The following is a 21,782-nucleotide window of genomic DNA, read 5'->3' on the forward strand; positions in this document are numbered from 1 at the left end:
TTTAAAAGAAAAACAAGCTTGACCAAAAGAAGTTTTTCTAAGTGGAATAAAGCAATCAGCTCTAGCTGCATTCTGAGTCACTCGAGAAGGGGAGTAGCTAAACCATGCATAATCTTGAAAACCACATAGCCTTTTTAAACAATGCTAGTATATACATTAACTATAGCATTAACTAATGGACGCTTATTGGAAAGTTTGATTGTATTATTTAGTTGACCTGACATAATATGAACCAGCACTGAACTAATGTTAGTAAAAACTGAAATATGGTTTAGCATATATATTGCTCATTGTTAGTTAATGTTAGTTACTTTATCAGCTAATGCAGCCTTCTTGTAAAATGTTGCTAAAACTCAAAAGGAACATGTTTTGTTAGATTCGGTTTCTAAAATTACTGTTTATAAACAACAAACTGCATGAATATTTATTTTTAAAGAATATTTTTTCAAGTAGTATTCCACCCACTTTGAATGTTTTTATTTGATTAAGTGGGCGTTATCAGTGCTTTTCAGCTGATAGACATGAGCCAGTAAGGGCCTTTTGCGCCTTCTACCAGGGTTAGAAGGCTGTTATCATCCATCCACATGGTTAATCAGCTATACTAATAGAGAAGACTCCAGATCAAGATCTGTTTTTTTATTACTGTGACGGGTTTAGGGTTGTGGTAGACTTTAATAAAATAAAATTAGTGGGAAATAAAAAAAAAAATTATATAAATAATTCTCGTTAACTTCCAACCACAGCCGTATGTGATATATTGCTGATTAACCATGTGGGTGGATGATAAGGGAGTTCTGAGCCTGCTGGTTGGCACAGAAGGCCCCTACTGGCCCACATCTATCAGCTGATAACCAGTGATAATGCCCATTCAATCGAATGATCACATTCAAATCGGCTGAGTATTCTCAGTTTTGGCATTAATCAATTATGTATTATTAGTTAATAATCTTACTCTTAAATTTGTTGATAAACCTCTTCATCTGATCATTTTAGATGTTTGTCTTCAAAATAGCTTGAGAGAAAACAGCTAAAAAACACATTAACAATAAAAAATGCATTATACGCCTTTTGCATAACAAATGGTGGCATGTTGCATTAATATATTTAAAATTGTGAAAAAATAATTTTCACTGATTTGGAAGTATTTTAAGTATATTCACATATTTATCTGCATTACAGTGGCTCAAAAGAAAAAAAAATATTTAAAAAAGCTCCCTTTATTATTTATTCATTATTGGTCAATCTTGTTTTATCTATAATTTATACAAGACTACTTCATCTGAGCATCTTAGATGTTCAAAATAAAAACTAAAAACTAAAAGCTTAAGATAAAACACAGCCATGGAGTATTTCATGTTTAAGAAGCACATTAGCATTGAAAAATGCATTATATCCATTTCTGTCAGTTCAAGAGGTTTTATAATAGATATTTTAGGGGGCCCATATATTCCAGCGGCTCAGAGCCCGACATAAAAGGGTACGAAAATGAGCATGGTGCTGAGTAGTGAGTGCATTTAAACCACAGGGTGTGGAAAGAATACACACTCGCAGTTTGATTTTCCCATACTCTGACCTTCCATAAGAAACTGATGAGGAATGAAATTGGTTCCAGTCTCACACACACAAAAAAAGCTCTGATTCACATCTGGACATTTGAGAGAGAGAGAGAGCGAGAGACAGACACACACATACACACACAAACGCTCAAAATGTCCAAGTGGGTGCAGCAAAAATGGTTCCTTACTTTCAGACAGTGTGAAAAACTGTCACAGTAACAATCAAGACCAATGCCTCATTCCTGCCAAACAACTGCATTTAATGACTGAGAGCTGCACTAAAACATTTGTGCAAAAACAAAACAAAACATGATGCCATTCACATCTGCGTCACATGAAATGATGAGTACAGCGCAGCAATAAAGTCTGAGCACAGGTGCAACGCCAGAAATAGGATTCGTTCTATTTGATTACAGTATGTATCACTGAGCAGCAGAGATGTCACTTCTAGACATATCATCCAGTGGCAGAGAAGCAAATGCATAAAGCCAATTTGACAAAGGGGTCAATATACAGCATCCAATAAAAAAGAAATCTACAAGATCTGCCAAGAGCTATAAACGTCAAAATAATGGCCCCACTGTTCAGCAAATATATTCAATTGGCTCCTCTTTTCTTATTTGTTTGTGGGATCATTTTATATTTTTTGCCATTTACAAAGTCGTAGAAGTCAAACGTGATGCATGGCGCTGGGCGAAACATTAGCCGCGTCTGTACAACAGGCAATCACCAGAGATGATGCGGGGCTCATTGATTGCGCGCAAGTTGCATGATTATGTTCGGCGCAAAGAGTTCCATTGCTCTCATATCCCATTACTTTTCTTCCTGAACGTCGGCCATTTTGATCGGAGAGAGTCATGTTGAAACAGGAGAGCACAGGAAATGCACAATAATCTGCGCAGGTTCACTAAAAAAGGCCTGGAAACGTCCTTTGTTAGTCATGTGTTCTGTCACCAATATGTCTGCTACGGCATCATGTGTCTTCCCTCCCTTCCCCCTCTTCTTATGATATCTGTTTATATTGGATCTGTACAATATGAATAATGTAGAGCAACCAATCTCATTACCATGCTCAGATATAGAATACAGATTATTGTATAACATTTGCATAAAATTATGCTTCTCGTTGAGGCAGAGGGAGCGTTTCTTTCAGGGTTTGATTTATTGGGTTCATTTATGGTGAGAAAGATTAGGTTTGAGTTACATCAAATTGGCTGGAATGTGAAATGTATGATACTTAAGTTGAAATCTAACACCTGAAAATCGGATTTTAATAGCAGGGAATATTTAGACACATTTCAGTCAGGATGACTTTTACTGGAAGACCTTTATCATCATTAGCACTTTCGAAATGAAGTTGCTTCAGAAGTGCGCACGTGCATATATTTTGTACCTTCTTTTGCATAATGCGCTCATTTACAAATCCTCACCCAAGATCTATTTTGCTCATATAACAAATGCAACATTTCATAGCTGTTATTATATTATGGAAACACACCAGATTGCAGTTTTGCTACAAATGCAATATTTAACTGCGATATGAAATCACAAAAGTCTTTTGCATCTGTTTTTTAGAATCTAGATGTGCATAAATCAATAGCATATGATGGTATTATGAAGATAGTGGCACACCAGTATTGTTATTATATGTAGGTATAAGCATATTATGTACAGTTATGAAACTTTTTTTGTTTGTTTTAAATGATTCTGCAACACAATTAGGATGTATTGAAACATTTAAAAGTTTAACATTAGGGCTTACATGAAATTGTATCAAAATTGTGATTTGGACATGCACGGTTTCTAAATTGCCGTACAGCATGATTTTCCTGCAGTATGCTATTTGAAAAAATCATAACACAGCATGCCTAAACAGACCACGAGATCAGGAGACTGAGCTTAATTGCAAATAGCCTGCATGAGGATGATGAGTTCAGCCAAAGGGCTTAGAATCACCAAGAGGCGACACTCAATTGAACGTTCCTTTGCAACAGTAGCGCCCAGCAACAGCCCCGTATTCCGCCATTTTGGAGTGAAAGCGATCGGCCGTTCATTGGATCTTATTGCTGTCGCGATGGCAAGCCGCTGCTTTGTTTTTTATTTATATATTTTTAAAAGCGCATACAACACTTACAATAACAATCATCAGCACTTTTAATAGTTTATTTTACAGACTAATAATATGCTGTTGTTCTACTAGAATTTTCATTCCAAAATGGCCGCTGCGCTATCAAGTGACTGTTTCCCAAATTGCACTAGAGTGTCGCCTCTTGGTGATTCTATGCTCTTCGGTTCAGCACATGAGCACTTGGTGCCCAAAAAAGTCTACATCTGTGGTGTGGGATTACTTTGGATAAAGAAAGGCTGATGTATCACAGAACCAGGTAATTTGTAACCTGTCAGTTACTTATTGTGTCTAAAAGCGTGTGGGAAGTGTCACTTCCTTCAGGATTTTTAACTCACTTTGCGCTCACGCTCCTTTGTCATTTATTGTTGCTAGGTGACCATTTTCTCAGAGGATGACAAAGTAACAAAACATTGCTGCAGATCTGATACAAGTTTCATATATGGGGAACTATAAAAAGCACTGCAGTGTTTTTGTGTTCTGTGTTTGTCTGAGGTAGTCGACCAAAATGTGTATATTCTAAACACTGTAAAAAAATGCAGAGTTCCACACAATTCATTCATGTTGTTCCAACACAAATCAATTAAGTTAACTTAACATTTAACAAATTTGTGTAGATTGAACATAAAAAAAATTAAGTTGTCCCAATGAAATCTCAAGAATTGTGTTGTTTCAGCTCATTTTAAAAATAGTAGCTTGCACAAGTAAAAAAAATAAATTGAGTGTACAAAGTATGAAGCTGATTACATGACTTGCGGTGTGGCAAAAAGTTTACAAGTTTTTAACTGGAGACAATTTGTTGCATCTTCTTATGTGATTTTAGTGTTTATTTTATTTTTTGCCTTATTTCTGTTTTAGAGGCATGCTACTGGTCTTGGATAAAGATCTAATTGATTTTCTTAGGAAATATGTTTCAGATTCACACTGTGTGTGTGTGTGTGTCAAAAACATGATTAAAATCGAAATCACAACATTGTTCAAGACTATCGTAATCCGTTTGTTTTGCCCATATCACACAACCCTAGTCGCTGAGTCCCTAGTCGCTTTTATTATTCTGGGGTTACCACAGTGAAATTAACCGCCAACTCATTCAGCATATGTTTTAACACCCATGCACTTTTGCATTCACACACACATACACTATGGACAATTTAGCTTATTCGATTCACCTATAGCTCATGTCTTTGGACTTGTGGGCGAAAGCAGAGAAAACCCATGCGATCACATGCAAACTCCACACAGAAATGCCAGCTGACACATCTGGGGCTTGAATTAGCGACCTTCTCACTGTGAGGCGATCATGCTACCCACTGCATCACCGTGACGCCTAATACAGATAAACATGTTAAATGTTAACAATTTTTTTATATCATGAAGATATTTGTACGAATATTGTTTTTTTATTTAAAATAAGCGAACCCACAAGCTTAAACAAAACCATTTCACAGTGAAAACATAATACACCTGAATGCTAAAATATTTTGAGCCAGAATCTCCTAGCTCATAACTGTTCCTTAAAAGATGTACTCTATAAAGAGGAATGACAGACATGTGCAGTAACAACAGCTTATTGGATTCAATTTTTGGGGTTTGTTGGCGGTGAGAAAGATTAGGTTTGAGTTACATAAAACTGCCTCAAATGGCACTTTTTTGGGGGGGAAACGTAAGCTGAAATCCAACACCTATATCTGATTTTAATAGCTGGAAAATGTAGACACTTTTCAGTCAGGATGACTTTTTCATTAGCACTTGCACAATAAAGCCGTTGCATAATTCCACAGATGCATACATTTTACACCTTCTTTTGCATAATACACTCATTTACATTTGCATTTCGCTCCTATAACAAATTCAACATTTCACAGCCCTTATAAAGACAAACCAAATGCACTTTTCTTCAAATGTGCTGCAATCTGCTTCTGTTTTTCAAATTACAGCTGCACATAAATCAGTAGCATATCATGTTGATATTATATCTCGTAATTCTAGCTTTGGAAAAACAGTGGCACGCTGTCAGATATGCATGTTTGGGGAGTTTTTTTGTGAACACAGTACAATATAATTAGCTAGAGTGGCCAAGTACTTCGCTCAAGGGCACAGACTGGTCCTAACATAAAACATAAGGGTTTAACATCATCCCGGCTTCACAGCTTGTTTTCATCCCAGAACCTTTCAGAAGTCGGTCCCGGCCCAGCTAAGTGGCAAACACTTAAGATTAGAGGAACAGAAGTTGCTCATATATTTTAATAGAGAGTTGTTCAGAGCTGGTTGAGGTTGGCAGGGTGCCCTGGTACCTTCCTCTTCAATAGCTGGTGCTCTTATATAATGGTGTATGCCAGGAAACAGAGTTTGCCAGGAGGAGGGGAGATTTTAGCCAGAACGTTTCCATTTGATCTGTGTGTACGGTGGGATGATGGGGCCAGGCAGGGGGGCTCTGCAGAAATCCCGCTGACCTCTGGAGAGCTCCGAGAGCAATGCACTGATACCAGCGGCTCTCAAACTGCAGGTGCTGAAAGCTATTACACTCCTGATTACGGATGGGAATCTCAGGATTTAACGATTCTGGTTCCGATTTCGCTTAATGATTCCGGTTTCTGGGTTCCGTCGAGGAAGCACCGGATAATTGATTCTAATTGCATTGTCTTTTTGTTTGTGCCGAAGTCTGTTCTGAATGGTTATTTTTACCTACATGTTGCCATATGAACAGTCACTGCGTGGTTATGTTGATTTTAATCTAATTATGATCATGTACATAAACAGTTCTTGGTTTCGATTTTGATTCATTTAAGCTATTTTGACGTTTATTGAAAAGGCTCATAAATGTTGTGAAGATCTGATTGCGTTGGCTGTTCTGCTTGTTTGTTGTGGTTATTGTTCAGTTCAACTAAGCTACAGCATAGTTCTTTTGCTATTTTCTTCTACGAATGAACAGGTATTAGTACATAACATTTATAACTTAAACATTTTTGGCTGATGCAAAAAAACAAATTAAAGACAGGAACATCTAAAATGTATACATTAGTATAAACCTTGTTAAAAATCCACCGGCTTTGAAAGTTATCACTCGATTAAATGCGTATTATCAATGGTTTTCAGCAGTTATCAGTGGTTATGCGCATGGTTAATCATCAACCAGACCCAGATCTGTTTTACAGTACTGTGACTGTTGGGTTTAGGGTTGGGGTAGTGGTAGACGTTATTAAAAACAATTAATGGGAAATGTAATAAATAATATAAATAATTATTTTGGTTAATCAGCTATTCTAAAAAAGAAGACTCCAGATATGTTGTTACATTACTGTGATGGTTGGGGTAGGGGTAGATGTTAATAAAATACAATTAATGGGAAATGTAATAAATAATATAAATAATCCTCGTTAACTTCTGGCGGCAGCTGTATGTGATCTATAGCCTACTAGTACGCGCAGAAGGTCCCTGCTGGCCCATATCTATCAGCTAATAACCACTGATAATGCCCATTCAATCGAGTGATAACATTCGAATCGGCTGTAAAAATCTGTTAATTAACAGTTTCCATATTATTCATGGGTATTTTCCATTTATTTAAGGTTATGTAATTGCATTATGGGACGTTGATTTCTGCTATGTCAACTTTTAATATTGAAAATTGTACTCTGCTTTTTAACTGAGTGACTTTTTTGACATTTTAGTAGTTTGAAGAAATGTTATATGTAGGAAATACTAAAGAATTAAGTGCAATTTATTCAGTGAAGTTTTTTGTAGCGCTATTTACAGCACTAACCCAGACAATATAGTGTACACAGGCAATATATAGTAACTCATATATAGAAATCTCAAACATTAAGATAAGTCACTTTATTAAACTTGTCAACATCAAAACTTGTTGGAGAAAAAATCAAGATGCCATAAAATGCAATTAAAAAGAATATACCGGAAAACATGAATCTCAAAATGGGGAAAACTATTAATATACAGATATTTGTTGCAGTGTCTTTAAAGATACAAAATTATATTTACAAATCTTTTAAACCATATAGATTAAACTTACACTAAACCCTAAACAAAACCCGTGCACTTTAAAAACATTCATGTACTGTAAAAAATGTGCAGGAAAGTTTTGATGTTAATAATATATTATTAGCATAGCATTTTGAGTTGATATACATGTATGTCCTAATTACAATAATTTATTGCAGTAAAGTTAAGAATTCTGCCAAAGGTTGTCCAACAAATTTTGTGTTGCAATGACAGTCTACAATGGCAGGATTCAATAGTTAAGTATACAATAGAATTTAGATAAATTGATAGATTAAAAATATATAATTTTAATAATAAAACCCTGATACACGAAGGCAGACATTTCTTTTTTAGATGCAACCAAAACATGGCATGTCGCAATATGTGATGAGAGCCAATGAACATTTGATTTCACAAGTAAAACTTAAAATTGAAGTGCCAGTTTTTAAATTTATAATGAGTGCTGCTTTTGATGCATGCATTTGCTTTTAAACACTGAGATGAGGGTGTTGAATAAAAGATTGAATCTGCTCCTGTTCTGTCTTCTTAAAAACTTGATTACAGTTTACAAAAATATTTAAACAATTACAGAAATGTTGGTAATTTTAATAATTTTGAAGTCAATTTTAAAGTTTAGGTAAATGGTTAATGTCATAATTCAATTCATATTTGTCAAGCTAAGCTCCTCATAAGTAAATCATTTATGTTTTAGATGTTGTCAGTATTTCATCTTTAGATGCTGTTAAAACATCAGCATTGTATATTTCAGTGTTTATGAAAATGTATGTAAATATATATGTGATATGTAAATGACATACAAATACTCTTGAGATAATATCCCTATGTTGCTGTAGAGTTAGTTACAGGAAACATCGGGTGCATCTCAATCAGGTACTGTACCTAGATCAGCACATTAGCCATAAAGGCCATGGGCATACATCTTTTTGCAACAATAACAGCTACAACAATGACAAGAAAAACCTTTGTTGGCCGCTTTCCAGCTATTAAACAGACATGTAACAAAATTAACCTGACTTTTGCGACAGAAAACAAATGCAAACATATGTGACTATCACAGCTACGGAAGGATTTAACCAATAAGCAAGGTAAGCGGCCCAAGAAATCTGGGGGCCCCCAATAAATATCCAGAAGTTTCTATAAATGATACAACATTTCTATTGAGGCTCTAACAAATAAAATAGTTATACATCCGTGCAAAAATGTCCCCCATTATCAATCATGGAGCAGTCTAGCAGTCAAATCAGGAAAAATTATATATATATATATATATATATATATATATATATATATATATATATATATATATATATATATATATAAAACAAATCAATTAAAATGTAGAAAAGAAGATTGAAGGATATAAGAAAAAACAAATAACTAAAAACTAAATAAAAATACTAAGGACCCAATGGATGTAATTGCTTAGAGCTCCCAAATAACTTAATCCGCACGTTTACAGCATTCTGAAGTTCAAGTTTGGTGAAAAAAATTGTATTACAAAATGACATCCATAACCAATAGAAGATAACTGTGACCTCTTAATTAAATAATAATAATAAAAAAAAAAAACATAAAATTTCAGTCTGCAGAATTGGAAGTGCATTCTAGCAGCAAAATAGATTTGGCTGTAATTTTTGAACCGTAATCATAAAATTTTTTATTAGATTAGCTCCAGATTTGGCTTCAATACGGACTAATCTAATGTATATGCAAAAAAGTAACATTGTAAAGCATCCTACAGAAAATATTAATTTAAATTAGAGATTTGTGGGTGGTGTACTAATATATGCAGAGCACTGTATAACATTGTTCTAGTGTTTTTTCAATACTTGAATGAAAAAAGGCTACATATTGTGCCTTTAATTCATGCAAAAGCATGAATTACAAGAAATCTCATGAAACAGTTCAGTTTCCCCTTCAGCCTTTTTCACAGACGTTAATTGATTTGTGAAATTCTGAAACTAGTGTCGGATCAGAATCAAACGCAGCTCTCTTAAACACCTCGTTCCGATCGAGCGTCAACGCCAAGACCCTCCAGTGACACTAATTAGAATAAATTAACAGAAAACCCCTTGTAAGATAAATACAGGCATTAGCGGATGAACACATCCCTGGCCACAGTTCAGTCCCCGCACACACACTTTGGCCCGTAGGCCTCATCGTTCTGAACCAGGGGAGTCATTTAAGGATGAACAGTTTAATTACCGAGCTAATAAGTGTTGCCACAGACTTTCTAATATTATTCTGGGAGAACACTAGCATGTCATTACCCTCCTCCCCCTGAGGAACGCGTCCTATTAATCATAATGAGGAATTTGTTAGCATGTGGTCATGTCAGTTGGGATCAATTTCTTTTACCTAAGCTTTCTATGAAGCTGCCAGACGCTCGGGGCGGAGTGTGGAAGGGATCGATTTACAGTCCCGCAGCCATTAGGCCCTGTTTTGTTTTTGTTGTTTTTGTTATTTGATAGCTCATTTGCATCCGCGTGGCAGCTGCCGAACGCACATTGTAGTCGTTTGTTGACCTGCTTGCACAGATACTTTCTGGCTTTTACAAACTAAAACGGCTGTTTATTTTAGGATGTAGCTGATGCCTGCGGCCCTACGGTTTGATGATGGACTCTTGTGGTGCCTTTCCTGCTAATAATGTAATCATTTGCGTAAGTAGCGCATGCTGTCGGCCTGTCAGATTTGAAAATGTTCAATCTGCACTCGGTGTGGTTTTATTGGTCACACAATGGCACCTCAAGCTCTGCAGTGACACAAAATGGCTTCCAGCTTGCCACAAGATTGAAAAATGCTAGTTTGCAAAACCTCAATCATAAATGGCCTGTACAGATCGTAAAATGGAGTTTGCACGATGACACATTTGGCGTGTAGGTGAGGGAGGGTGTTGGCCAACTGTTGCTGGACGGATTTGGTGTCAGTTTGATGGGTTCAGCTCTGAGGTTTCACTTTTTCAGCTACGGCTGTCTCACACTTTCCACAGGCACATTCATATGCAAATAGTGTCTGATAGAGGGCAAGAGCTAAGCAGATAGAGCAGTGCACGGACACTGAGAGAAACATGTGAGAGGTCGCTGCACTAAGAGAGAAACTACAGAGAATCTTTATAAAAATGGATGTATTGTGAGTGGCTGCATCTCAAACCTTCTGTTATTAATAACTGACTGCCATCTAGGTGTCTTGTTGACATGAGACTTATATTTCAACTAAACTAGAAGTAAAACAGACATAGGCTGTTTTGTAATACTATATTTACTGTTTAGGCTTACTGTTTCAAGTAGGGATGCACAATATATCATTTCAGTATAGATATCGCAATGTGATCATTCGCAATAGTTACATCACAGGATGTGCAATGTTGAGTTTGCATTATACTTTATCATTTGCACGCATTTTAGTGCCTGTAATTGTATAATGACTTTAAAAACATTCAGGTACAAGAAATTGTACAATGTGTGACCTTAACTACCATTATTTTATTTCATTATTTTTATTTTTATAATTTTTCTTGAATACTGTTAGATTCGGGATATGATGAAACACTTTATTCCAATTGTATGATTTTCTGTATTGTTATGCGTGAAAATACTCACAACACATGCAAATACAGAAATGCACTGCAAATAGCACAGACCACAGCAAAAATGTGTCAGGGGACCCAAAAAAATTTATAGACTGTTTATTTGCTTTTATCGAGATGCAAAAAGTAAACATTGATTCATAAATCTATTTTTTTATTACATTTCATAGAGATGCACTCCCACTGCAGAATCATCCTAATCGATCTAATATTGTAAATTCTTTCCAAATAATAAGTCATCTGGTGAAATTGTATTCATATCGGAATATTTATTGCAAAATAAAAGAATATCACAATGGTAGATTTTTCCAAAATTAAATTAAATTAATATGTTGTTTGTTTTAGGAGCTGAAAAATTTAAAAAAAAAAAACTACCTCTGTTGATTATGTAATAGGTAGGTGTGTCTATGAAGCTCCGCCTTTTAAAATTTGTAGGGTAAATTTCTTTTGTCTGCCATTGAGGTCAGATGACTGATTAAGATTATGACTAGTCATGGCCCGGTATAAGATTCTGACGGTATGATAACCTTGGATAAAAATATCACTGTTTCACGGTATCACAGTATTGTGCTCTAAAATATATTCTTTTTGAATGTCAGGGTAAAAAACAAAAGCTTTTTTACCCTTTGAACACAATATAATTTATTTTTTGAAATATTTATAATATCTTGGAGCAGTAAACATGTCAGGCTAAATCATCAAATTAAATAATTGACTTTATTAGTCTTCATTAGTTTCAAAAACACAGATTTCTTTACAATTTAAAACAGCTTTTTTAAATATATTTTCTGCTGGAGATACTGTTATCCGAAACTTAACTACAAAACTTATAACAAAATGTCAATAAAAAAATCTTACACATACCTTAAAAACAGTATAGCAGAAAATTTAGGCGGTTTTAAAACCTTGACTTTATCAAACCGCGCTATACCTTGAAAACGGTTATCGTCTCATGCCTGTTTCTGATTGATTATATAATTAAGATATCAACGGTAAAAACACTGCTTTATAATGAAACTGAAGTGTGTGTGATTGTAATTGAAGGTAATGTTGAGTTGAAACTATTTTTCAGGTTTATTTTAATACAAAGAATAGAAAAAATACTTTGCAGTGAGCATATATAACCTCAAATGTTTCTATGATTGAGATTAGGGACGCACCCATGTAGAATTTTTCAATGAAATGGAAACTATTTTGCTTAGAGGCCGATACCAAAACATAGCCTGGATAAAATAAAAAATGAATATCTTTAGCATTTTTCTGTATGATTGCAAAAACAAAAGGCAAACACATACAGTGAGCAACTGTCATTATTTTACCTTAAATTAAGTAATTAGGAAATAATCCATAAATCATTGTCTTATAGACCATTTAGAGGAATGTAAACATAAAACATAAAACAATAGTTCCAACGTATTTCCTGATTTACATTTTTAATTTCTATAGCTTCCATGAATACAAAACAACACACATATTCTTAAATAATGTTCTGATAGCTGATTTTTTTAACATTAAGTTATGATTGAATTGCCTGTTGTTACAGTAATGAAATAGTTTAAAAACAAGCAGGAAATGTTCATGGGCCAATGACATGGCCACTTTGAAATGGTCTATAGATAATGGCCTAATTTGGTGATCTTAATGATAATGCTAATTATACATTTCGAATATCAATTTCGATAGGGTCGACGATATATTTTGCATCTCTAATTGAGACGATTTACGAATTGGCGATTGGCTCTTTTTTATTAGACAAGTTTTGGTCCCACTTTATATTAATTGGCCTTAACTAATATGTACTTACACAGGAATTAATAGTTTGTTACAATGTACTTATTGTGTAAATACATGTATTTACTGTGTACTTATGCTTGATTAAATACATGTATGTAATTACATCTGTAATTAACTTTTGTAAGTACATTTGTAAATACACTGTTGACCATCCCTTACACCTTAACCCACCCTTAAACCTACCCATGCCACCAAACCTGTCCATAACCCAACCTCTATCCCAACTCAAAAGCACCACAAGTGTTCTCAAATACATTATAAACACAGTAAGTACATTGTATTAATTTTTTGATGTAAGTACATAGTAGTTAAGAACACTTAATATAAAGTGGGACCCAAGTTTTATATTCGGCCATATTGTGAGCCTCAGTTTCTCCCATTAATAGTAACTTGAGTGAATCATCTTGGTACAGTATGCAGTATATACTGTCTTTGACTATACAGATGAGGATCTGCCTAAGAGGTCAGCTCACTAAGCGCTATTTTAGCTACTTCCTCTATAGAAAACATACAGCAAGGCAGCTCCCTAGGATTTGGAACAGAGCCATTGTAATCAAAATGCATCTAACTGCAGTTTACCCTCAAGAAAAATATATGCAGCTCTTTCAACATTGGCAAACATTTTCTCCTTGTTACGAATCAAGTTCGGTACAGCCACAGCTATACTGGTGGTGTTTCATAAACCAGCACATTTCATAGTTTAAGAATAGCCACATCTTAGATCAGCCTGATCACATTAATCACAATCAATAAGCTAGCATGAAATTAACTGTCATCCGTGTGCAAAAACCAATCAGATTGGCCCATCAACTCGCGCACTTAAAAGGTCGCAATGTGATAGGCTTTCATTAGGATTATTGCCATTTCATTTCCATAGAATTATCTCGAGCAGGCATAATGAAATGAGATGTGCTGCTCGGATGAACAGAAATACAAACATTCAGCCAGTGACAGCCAGTCGCCTCGTCTTCATGACACCCCGCTCAGTTTTTTCATAGCACTCAAGTAAGTGTCATGAATCTGTGTTAATGACAGCCCTGTCCAGGACCTATCGCGGAGGAACTTTGAACACATATGATTCTTCCTTTTGATATTAATCAGCCATTTTCCCTGAGCTGTACAGGAGTGGAGCGGATGTAAATTGGCGGATATTTGTCAGGCAGGCGTGTCAGCAGAATTTGCGTGTTTGTGTGTATGTGTGCGTGTTGCTGAGTGGACTGTAGCAGGCAGGCTGCAAGTGTGGGCTGTTGTAATTTCCCAGGTGTGCTGCACAGCTGGGTCACAGGCTCATTCTCCTTCATCACACAGTTAACCTGCACTGACTCAGCTGAAGCAGTTTCGAGCATCTTCAGCAGGTGATTGCACAAGCTGCATGTGTACTGTAAAAGACACACCGGGTTCCATCCGATTGATTTCTGTTGGCCATGTAGGTGTAGATTAGCGAGTCTTGCCTTGGAAAGGTTCGCTAACGTGAAAGAGCATGTGCAACCCATTTTACTTCTGTAATATGATACTTTTCTGACTGCAACAGGATATTTAATTGAGAGAAAAAGGCTTGATTTCATCCATCTGGAATTAATATATGTGCTAGTTACATGCCAGAATAGAGCCGTATTGCTGGAAGGGAGGGGTTTAATAAAGTATGAGGGAATATGTCAGGTCAAAATGTAAGATGATTTAGAGGCAGAGCATTTTTATTACATTTTTATGACAAAATGCATAAATCTCTCTCTTACAGAGAAACCAAATGAGCATCATGAAAAATCACATGTGAAACACACATGAAACATGTGGTTCTGGAATATTTTCATGTGCACCATCTGTTTTCCATGTGATTTTAACATGATTTATTTTAATGGTCTGTTTTCAAAAACTGTTTTGCTGTATGTATGCCAAGTATTTAAAACTAAATCATAAAATAAACTATTCAACGTGTTTTTTTTTTAGTATCTAAAATTGAGTCTTTTCTTAATTCGCTTCTGAATGCACACTAATGAGGTTGGACTAGACAATGTTTACAACCAGGACTGCATAATATTGTAAAAATCTGACATTGCAATGTTTTATTTTTCTGCAATATAAGTACTAATTCATTGGATGGCTTAAATAGCACTTAATATTAAATATTACTGCTAAGCATGGGATGATAACAGGTTTCAAGGTTTACCGCAGTTTGGAAAAGTCAAGGTTTTAAAACTGCAAAGATTTTCAGTTATACCGTTCCTACGGTATATGTACAGTTTTTTTTATTGTTATAAATCTAATCAAGTTTATTAGGGCAAGTTATCTTCAAAAATAAAATTGTGTTTTTGAATCTAATGAAGACAGCATAAGTCAACAATGAAGTGCTTTAATTATTTAGCCTGACATGTTACATGAATATTTTAGGGGGGGTAACTATGGTTCCCCTTCGGGGGGAACTTCAGCACTATAAGTGGATTTGATTGTAAAATCCACGCATTGGGAGGTTCGGTTCAGAAGCTACTCGTCTGAAAGAGTATTGAACGGGCCAATTAAGAATGAATTGGCAGCGCAAGCCTGCGCAGGTGAGCGGCATAAGCAATCAACTGAGTATATAAGCTCACCTGGCGCAGCAGACGCTATCCTTTTCGCTTCAGAGACTTTCTGATCGAGTCGATGAGGGTTCCTCCTGCTGTGACCAGCGATTCTGAGCGAACGAGAGCATTCTCCCGGTCCAGAGTGTGTACACGCAGTGGCAGACGGTCGAGCTGGGTTTCTCCCTTGCCTGGCGTTCTTTGGGTCCGGTCCTCCAGAGCGGTGCGTATAAAGTTGCAAACTTCACAGAAAGAGCAACACAGTCGTGCAGCACGTCCTTATCAGGACGGCGCTCCGACTGTGCGTTTCTGGATGCGGTGGTTTCCTGTCCTCGGATGATGGGCGCGGGCACTGTGTTACATGTCTGGGGGTCCAGCATGTTAATGCGCTGCTCGCGGGCAGTTCATGTCGTCATTGCGATGCCATGACTGTTGCGCAAGATCGCGGTTAGCCTTTGCAAAAGGGCGAACCACCCCAGTTGTCCCCTGCTCTGCAGCGGGCACTCGGGCAGATCTGAGGGTTTCAGCGAGAGATAATCCGTCGCCCACGGGCCCGCGGACCTCCCGCTCCTCTAAGCGCTCCATCCAAGCTTCGGGCGGGGGAAGCGATCCGTCTAACAGATGGTAGCCCTTACGCCCGATGACACCGGAGACCAGATGTCCACCGCGGCATCGGAGGGTGGGCTTTCATTGTCCGATGATGATCCAGACCCGCTCGCCCCCTTCGGGCTGGTGAGCGCTGTCACTACGGATCCTGAAACGGACATGTTAGCCGTGCTTTCCCGGGCTGCTTCGGCCGTGGGTTGGAGATGGTTTATCCCCCAGCTCCGCGGCCGGACCAACTAGAGGGGCGTTCCCTTCTTCCCGGAGGTGCACAGTAGGCTCACGCGGTCTTGTAAAGCACTTTTTTCTGCTCGTGCTGCGTGTTCCTCCACCCTAACCACTCTTGACGGTGAAACAGCCAGGGGGTATGTGGCGATTCCTCAGGTTGAGTGCGCGATGGCGGTAAATCCGCGCGGCGCCTCTTCTTGGCGGGGTCCGCCTCGTCTCCCATCCAAAGCCTGTAAGTTATCTACCTCCCTCGGAGCTAGAGCTTACATAGCTGCGGGCCAGGCTGCTTCCGCTTTGCATGCGATAGCCACCTACCAGCGCTACCAAGCGCAGGCGCTGGCCGAGCAGCACGAGGGTGGGTCCAACCCAGGCTTACGAGCTTCGCACCGCCGCCGACTTAGCTCTTCGGACTACTGAGTCCGCTGCGTGTGCGTTGGGGAGGACGATGTCCACATTAGTGGTCCAGGAGCGCCACCCCTGGCTGATATGCGCAAAGTCGACAAAGTCCGCTTTCTTGACTTCCCCATATCCCCAGCCAGGTTCGGCGACACTGTCTGTGAATTCACCCAGGAATTCAAGGCGGTGAGAGAGCAGTTGGTGGGTGATGTCTTATCGGCGGTCCGTAGCCCGCTCCGCCCGCCGTGCCATTCATACCTGCTCCTCGCCGAAGGCGCCCGCCTACGAGAGCTGCTCCGCCCCCGCACACGCCTCCGGCGAAGCGAGCGCGTCGGGCACCTCGGAAGCAGGCAGCCCCCCTGCCCAGAACGCCGCTAAGTCCGGCAACGGACCGCGAAGCGCCCCTGGGACAGGCCATCTGGAGAAAAGGGAACTTGCTCTTTCCCCGCTGGAGGGCGGGGCCCCATTTCCAACGGCACTTTTTACTGCCATGAAAACATTATGAAAGGGCACTTTTCACTTCCCCAGATGTGACAGCCCGAAATCTGCCAGTCTGGGACGCTATGCTTTCTAGCTTGCAGATTCGGTGCGTTTCGCCAGTGGCTCACGAGCGCTGGGAGGACGGTCTCCTTTCTCCCACCCCTCGAGCCTCCCCTCCGGAGCTCGGGTTTGGAGTGAGAGCAAATATCTCACCTCCAGCTTTTCCGTGGGACCCGCGAGCTTCCCGGATCAGCACACCCACTCCGCGCTGCCCCACTGCTGGTACGTCAGCGATTGTAGCGATGAGTCCATTAGCGAGAGCTCTGCCTGCCTGGTTAGCGCGGGCCAGCTCTTCGCGGTGGCTCATACGCACAATCAGACTCGGCTATGCGATTCAGTTCGCGAAACGGCCCCCCAAGTCACGGGTGTGTATTCACCAGGGTCAGCCCCCTGTCCGCCCCTGTCTTGCGAGAGGAGATTGCTGTCCTCCTGGCGAAGGATGCAATCGAGCCGCTCCCTCCAGCCGAGATGGAGAGCGGGTTTTACAGCCCACGCTTCATCGTGCCCAAAAAGAGCGGTGGGTCACGGCCAATCCTAGATCTGCGCGTTTTGAACCGCTGCCTGCACAAGCTGCCGTTCAGAATGCTCACGCAGAAGCGCATCCTCCGGTGCGTTCGTCCTCTGGGTTGGTCTGCAGCATTAGACCTGATGGACGCGTATTTCCATGTCTCCACTCTTCCTCGCCACCGACAGTTTCTGCGGTTTGCGTTTGAAGGTCGAGCTTGGCAATACAAAGCCCTCCCCTTCGGGCTCTCTCTGTCTCCGCGGGTCCTCACCAAGCCCGCGGAGGGTGCCTCAGCGCCCCTTCGGCTCGCGGGCATCTGCATACTCAATTTCTTTACGACTGGCTGATTTTTGCCCTCTCTCGGAGCAGTTGATTATGCACAGAGACAAAGTGCTCTGGCACTTCCACCTGTGGGGGTTTCAGGTCAACCGAGAAAAGAGCAAACTCGCCCCCGTGCAGAGGATCTCTTCTCTCAGGCTGGAGCTGGACTCGGTCACCATGGCAGCGCGCCTCTCCGGAGAGCGCGCTCAGCTGATGCTGTACTGTCTGAGAGAGCTCGACAGTAAAATAGTGGTCCCACTGAAACTATTTCAGAGGCTCCTGGGGCATATGGCATCCGCAGCCGCTTCATGCCGCTCGGATTATTCTATATGAGACCACTTCAGCACTGGCTTCACGATCGAGTCCCCAGACGCGCATGGCACGCGCGCGCACACCGAGTCTCTGTTACTGCGCTGTGTCGCCGCGCCCTCAGCCCTTGGAGCGACCCCTCGTTCCTACAGGCCTGGGTGTCTCTAGAACAGGCGTCCAGTCTTGTTGTCGTTTCAGCAGACACTTCCAACACGGGCTGGGGGGCTGTGCGTTGCGGGCATGCGGCTGCGGACCTGTGGAAAGGTACCCAGTTGCATTGGCATATCGCCTGGAGCTGTTGGCAGTGTTCCTCGCTCTCCACCGTTTTTTTCCGGTGCTGGAGCGGCAACACGTGCTGGTCAGGACGGACAGTACGGCGGCGGTGGCGTATATCAGCCGTATAGGGGGTATGCGCTCTCGCCGCATGTCTCAGCTCGCCCGCCGTCTGCTCCTCTGGAGTCATCCGCGGCTGAAATCGCTGCACGCCATTTATATTCAGGCAAGCTCAACCGTGCAGCCGATGCGCTCTCACGGCAGCCTTGCGTCCTGGAGAATGGAGACTCCACCCCGAGTCTGTTCAGCTGATATGGGCGCGATTCGGGGAAGCCCAGATCGATCTGTTGCTTCCCCCGAGATCGCTCATTGCCAGTTGTTCTTTCCCTGACCGAGTGCTCTCGGCACGGATGCACTGGCGTACAGCTGGCCTCGGGGCACGCGCAAATACGCGTTTCCCCCAGTGAGCCTGCTCGCGCAGTTACTGTGCAAGGTCAGGGAGGACGAGAAACAGGTTGCTGGTTGCGCCCCTCTGGCTCAACCGGACCTGGATGTCAGAGCTCTCCCTCGCGATAGCCCTCCCCTGGCAGTCCCTTCGAGAGAGCACCTACTCTCTCAGGGACAGGGCACCACCTGGCACCCTCGCCGATCTTTGAAGAGATTTTTAGACGCGAGGAAGACTTAGGTAACCTCCGATTGCGGTGGCTAATACCGTCACTCGGGCTAGAGCCCCCTCCCCGAGCGCGCCTATGCCCTGACGTGGAGTCTATTCACTGAATGGTGTGTCTCTCGCTGAGAAGACCCCCGTAATTTGCCAGATCAGCGTTGTGCTTTCTTTACGCCGAGAGAAGTTGGAGAGCAGGCTGTCGCCCTCCACACTCAAGGTTACGTGGCTGCCATCTCCACTCTCATAACGCGGTGGCTGGCAGCACCGTGGGAACGCATAACCTCATCATCCGGTTCCTCAGGGGCGTTAAGCGAATTAATCCACCCCGCCCCCTCTCATGCCCTCTTAGGATCTCGCCCTCGCTACACAAGCCGCGTCAGATCCCTTCGATCCTCGACTCAGTATATTTCTGTCCCTGAAGACAGCTCTGCTGGTCGCGTTGATATCGATTAGAGGGTCGGGGACCCGGAGGCATTTTTCGGTCAGTGACTCGTGCCTGTAATTGGGCTGGCTTCTCTCACGTATGAGACCCCGCCCGCGATATGTGCCCAAGGTTCCTACCACTCCGTTTTAATACGAGGTAGTGAGCCTGCAAGCGCTGCCCTCGGAGGAGGCAGACCCAGCCCTTATTTATTGTCCAGTTCGCGTTTTGCGTATTATCCGGACCGCACTCAGAGTTTAGATCATCTGAGCAGCTCTTCGTCTGTTATAGCGGTCGGCAGCAGGGAAGTGCCGTACCGAAATAAGTTCCCACTAGATTGTGGATGCCTTTCTTTCACTATCAGAGCCGAGATGAGCCGCGTCCCCCGAGAGCGCGTGCGCACTCCACTCGGAGCTTCGCATCCTCTCGAGCGCGCGCACGCGGCGCCCCTCTAACAGACATCTGTAGAGCTGCGGGCTGGGTGACACCCAACACATTTGCAAGGTTTTACAATCTGCGAGTGGAGCCGGTTTCCTCAAGGGTATTAGGTAACCCTTGGTGATTGAGGAAACAATTCGGTAGGGTGTTGAAACACGCTTGCTGCGCCATTTTCCCTAACACGGAGATACGTGCGCCTTTTTATCTGTCAGTAAAGTTCCCCGTCAGGTGAGCCCTGCAGATTCCTCCGTGGCCCCCAGCACTGACTCAGCGGAGGAGTCACTTGCTGGCCCACTACGTTGTAGGTCTGCCCGCTGGTCAGCCCGCGTTTTGGGTAAAGGTGCCTGCTATGCGTGGTCCCCACTAGGCGATCCCATATGCTTATTCAGCCACGGTTAAGTCCCCCCCCCCCCCCTGGGCGGACCCGTGTCTTCCCTCCCCGCTAACCACTCTTTTGCTATGCGTACTCCCCCTTTTAGGGCTAGTCCATATGTAAATTCTGCCATCTATCCCCCCTTGGGTAACGGATGGCCTCCGCAGCGTCCTCCCTATCGGGATTGCACGCTTCCCAACGTACTGTCGTATTTTCCTAGAATTATCTAGATGCTCACGACTTCCCAAAAAATATATATAAATCCGTAAAACTTCTGTTGAAGTAGGATAAATTAGGGCCATGGACACGTTGGAGGACCGCGCCCCCCATGATGTGGGTGCGTCACACTTGCTTGACTATCTCCTCATCGGGGGTGTTGGTAAGGTGCAGTCATTGTGGCGCTTTCAATGGGCTCCCAATGCGTGGATTTTACAATCAAATCCACTTATAGTGCTGAAGTTCCCCCCGAAGGGGAACGTTCGAGGTTACTAAAGTAACCCTTCGTTCCCCGAGGAGGGGAACGGAAGCACTATACTCCGTCGCCATAATGACTGTCCCTTAGCTGTTGAAAGTCTCTTCAGCTTAAAAAGGATAGCGTCTGCTGCGCCAGGTGAGCTTATATACTCAGTTGATTGCTTATGCCGCTCACCTGCGCAGGCTTGCGCTGCCAATTCATTCTTAATTGGCCCGTTCAATACTCTTTCAGACGAGTAGCTTCTGAACCGAACCTCCCAATGCGTGGATTTTACAATCAAATCCACTTATAGTGCTTCCGTTCCCCTCCTCGGGGAACGAAGGGTTACTTTAGTAACCTCGAACGTTAATCTTTGGGTCTGGCGAGAGCACTTTTAGCTTAGCTTAGCTTAGCTTAGCTTAGCATAGATCATCAAATCGCATCAGACCAATAGACCAATAGTCAAAGATATTTGCTGCTTTACCATGGCTGCAGAAGTCTCAATGACAGTGTGCAGATCCTAAAAGGAGCCCCCAGCTACAGTAGGTAACTATCATGACCCATTGTTATAGCAGCAAGGCCAAATTGATAGCATAGTACCCAGCCACATTGACCTAC

General features: G+C 41.5%; 1 protein-coding gene across 17 annotated transcripts in view; it reads left to right on the top strand.

Annotated features, from left to right (window-relative positions):
• The window catches only part of tox (thymocyte selection-associated high mobility group box), a 606,421-nt gene that overhangs the window by 139,028 nt on the left and 445,611 nt on the right, over positions 1 to 21,782 (top strand). The window contains exons 1-2 of one of the 17 annotated variants that reach the window (XM_087239883.1): positions 6,033 to 6,187; positions 10,282 to 10,361. In XM_087239883.1, the coding sequence (XP_087096009.1) occupies positions 10,314 to 10,361 (48 nt within the window). In that variant the 5' untranslated portion in view covers positions 6,033 to 6,187; positions 10,282 to 10,313. 17 annotated transcript variants of the gene reach the window in all.

Source organism: Danio rerio, chromosome 2 (assembly GCF_052040795.2).
Source record: "Danio rerio strain M-AB ecotype USA chromosome 2, GRCz13ab, whole genome shotgun sequence".
NCBI classification, from domain to species: domain Eukaryota; kingdom Metazoa; phylum Chordata; class Actinopteri; order Cypriniformes; family Danionidae; genus Danio; species Danio rerio.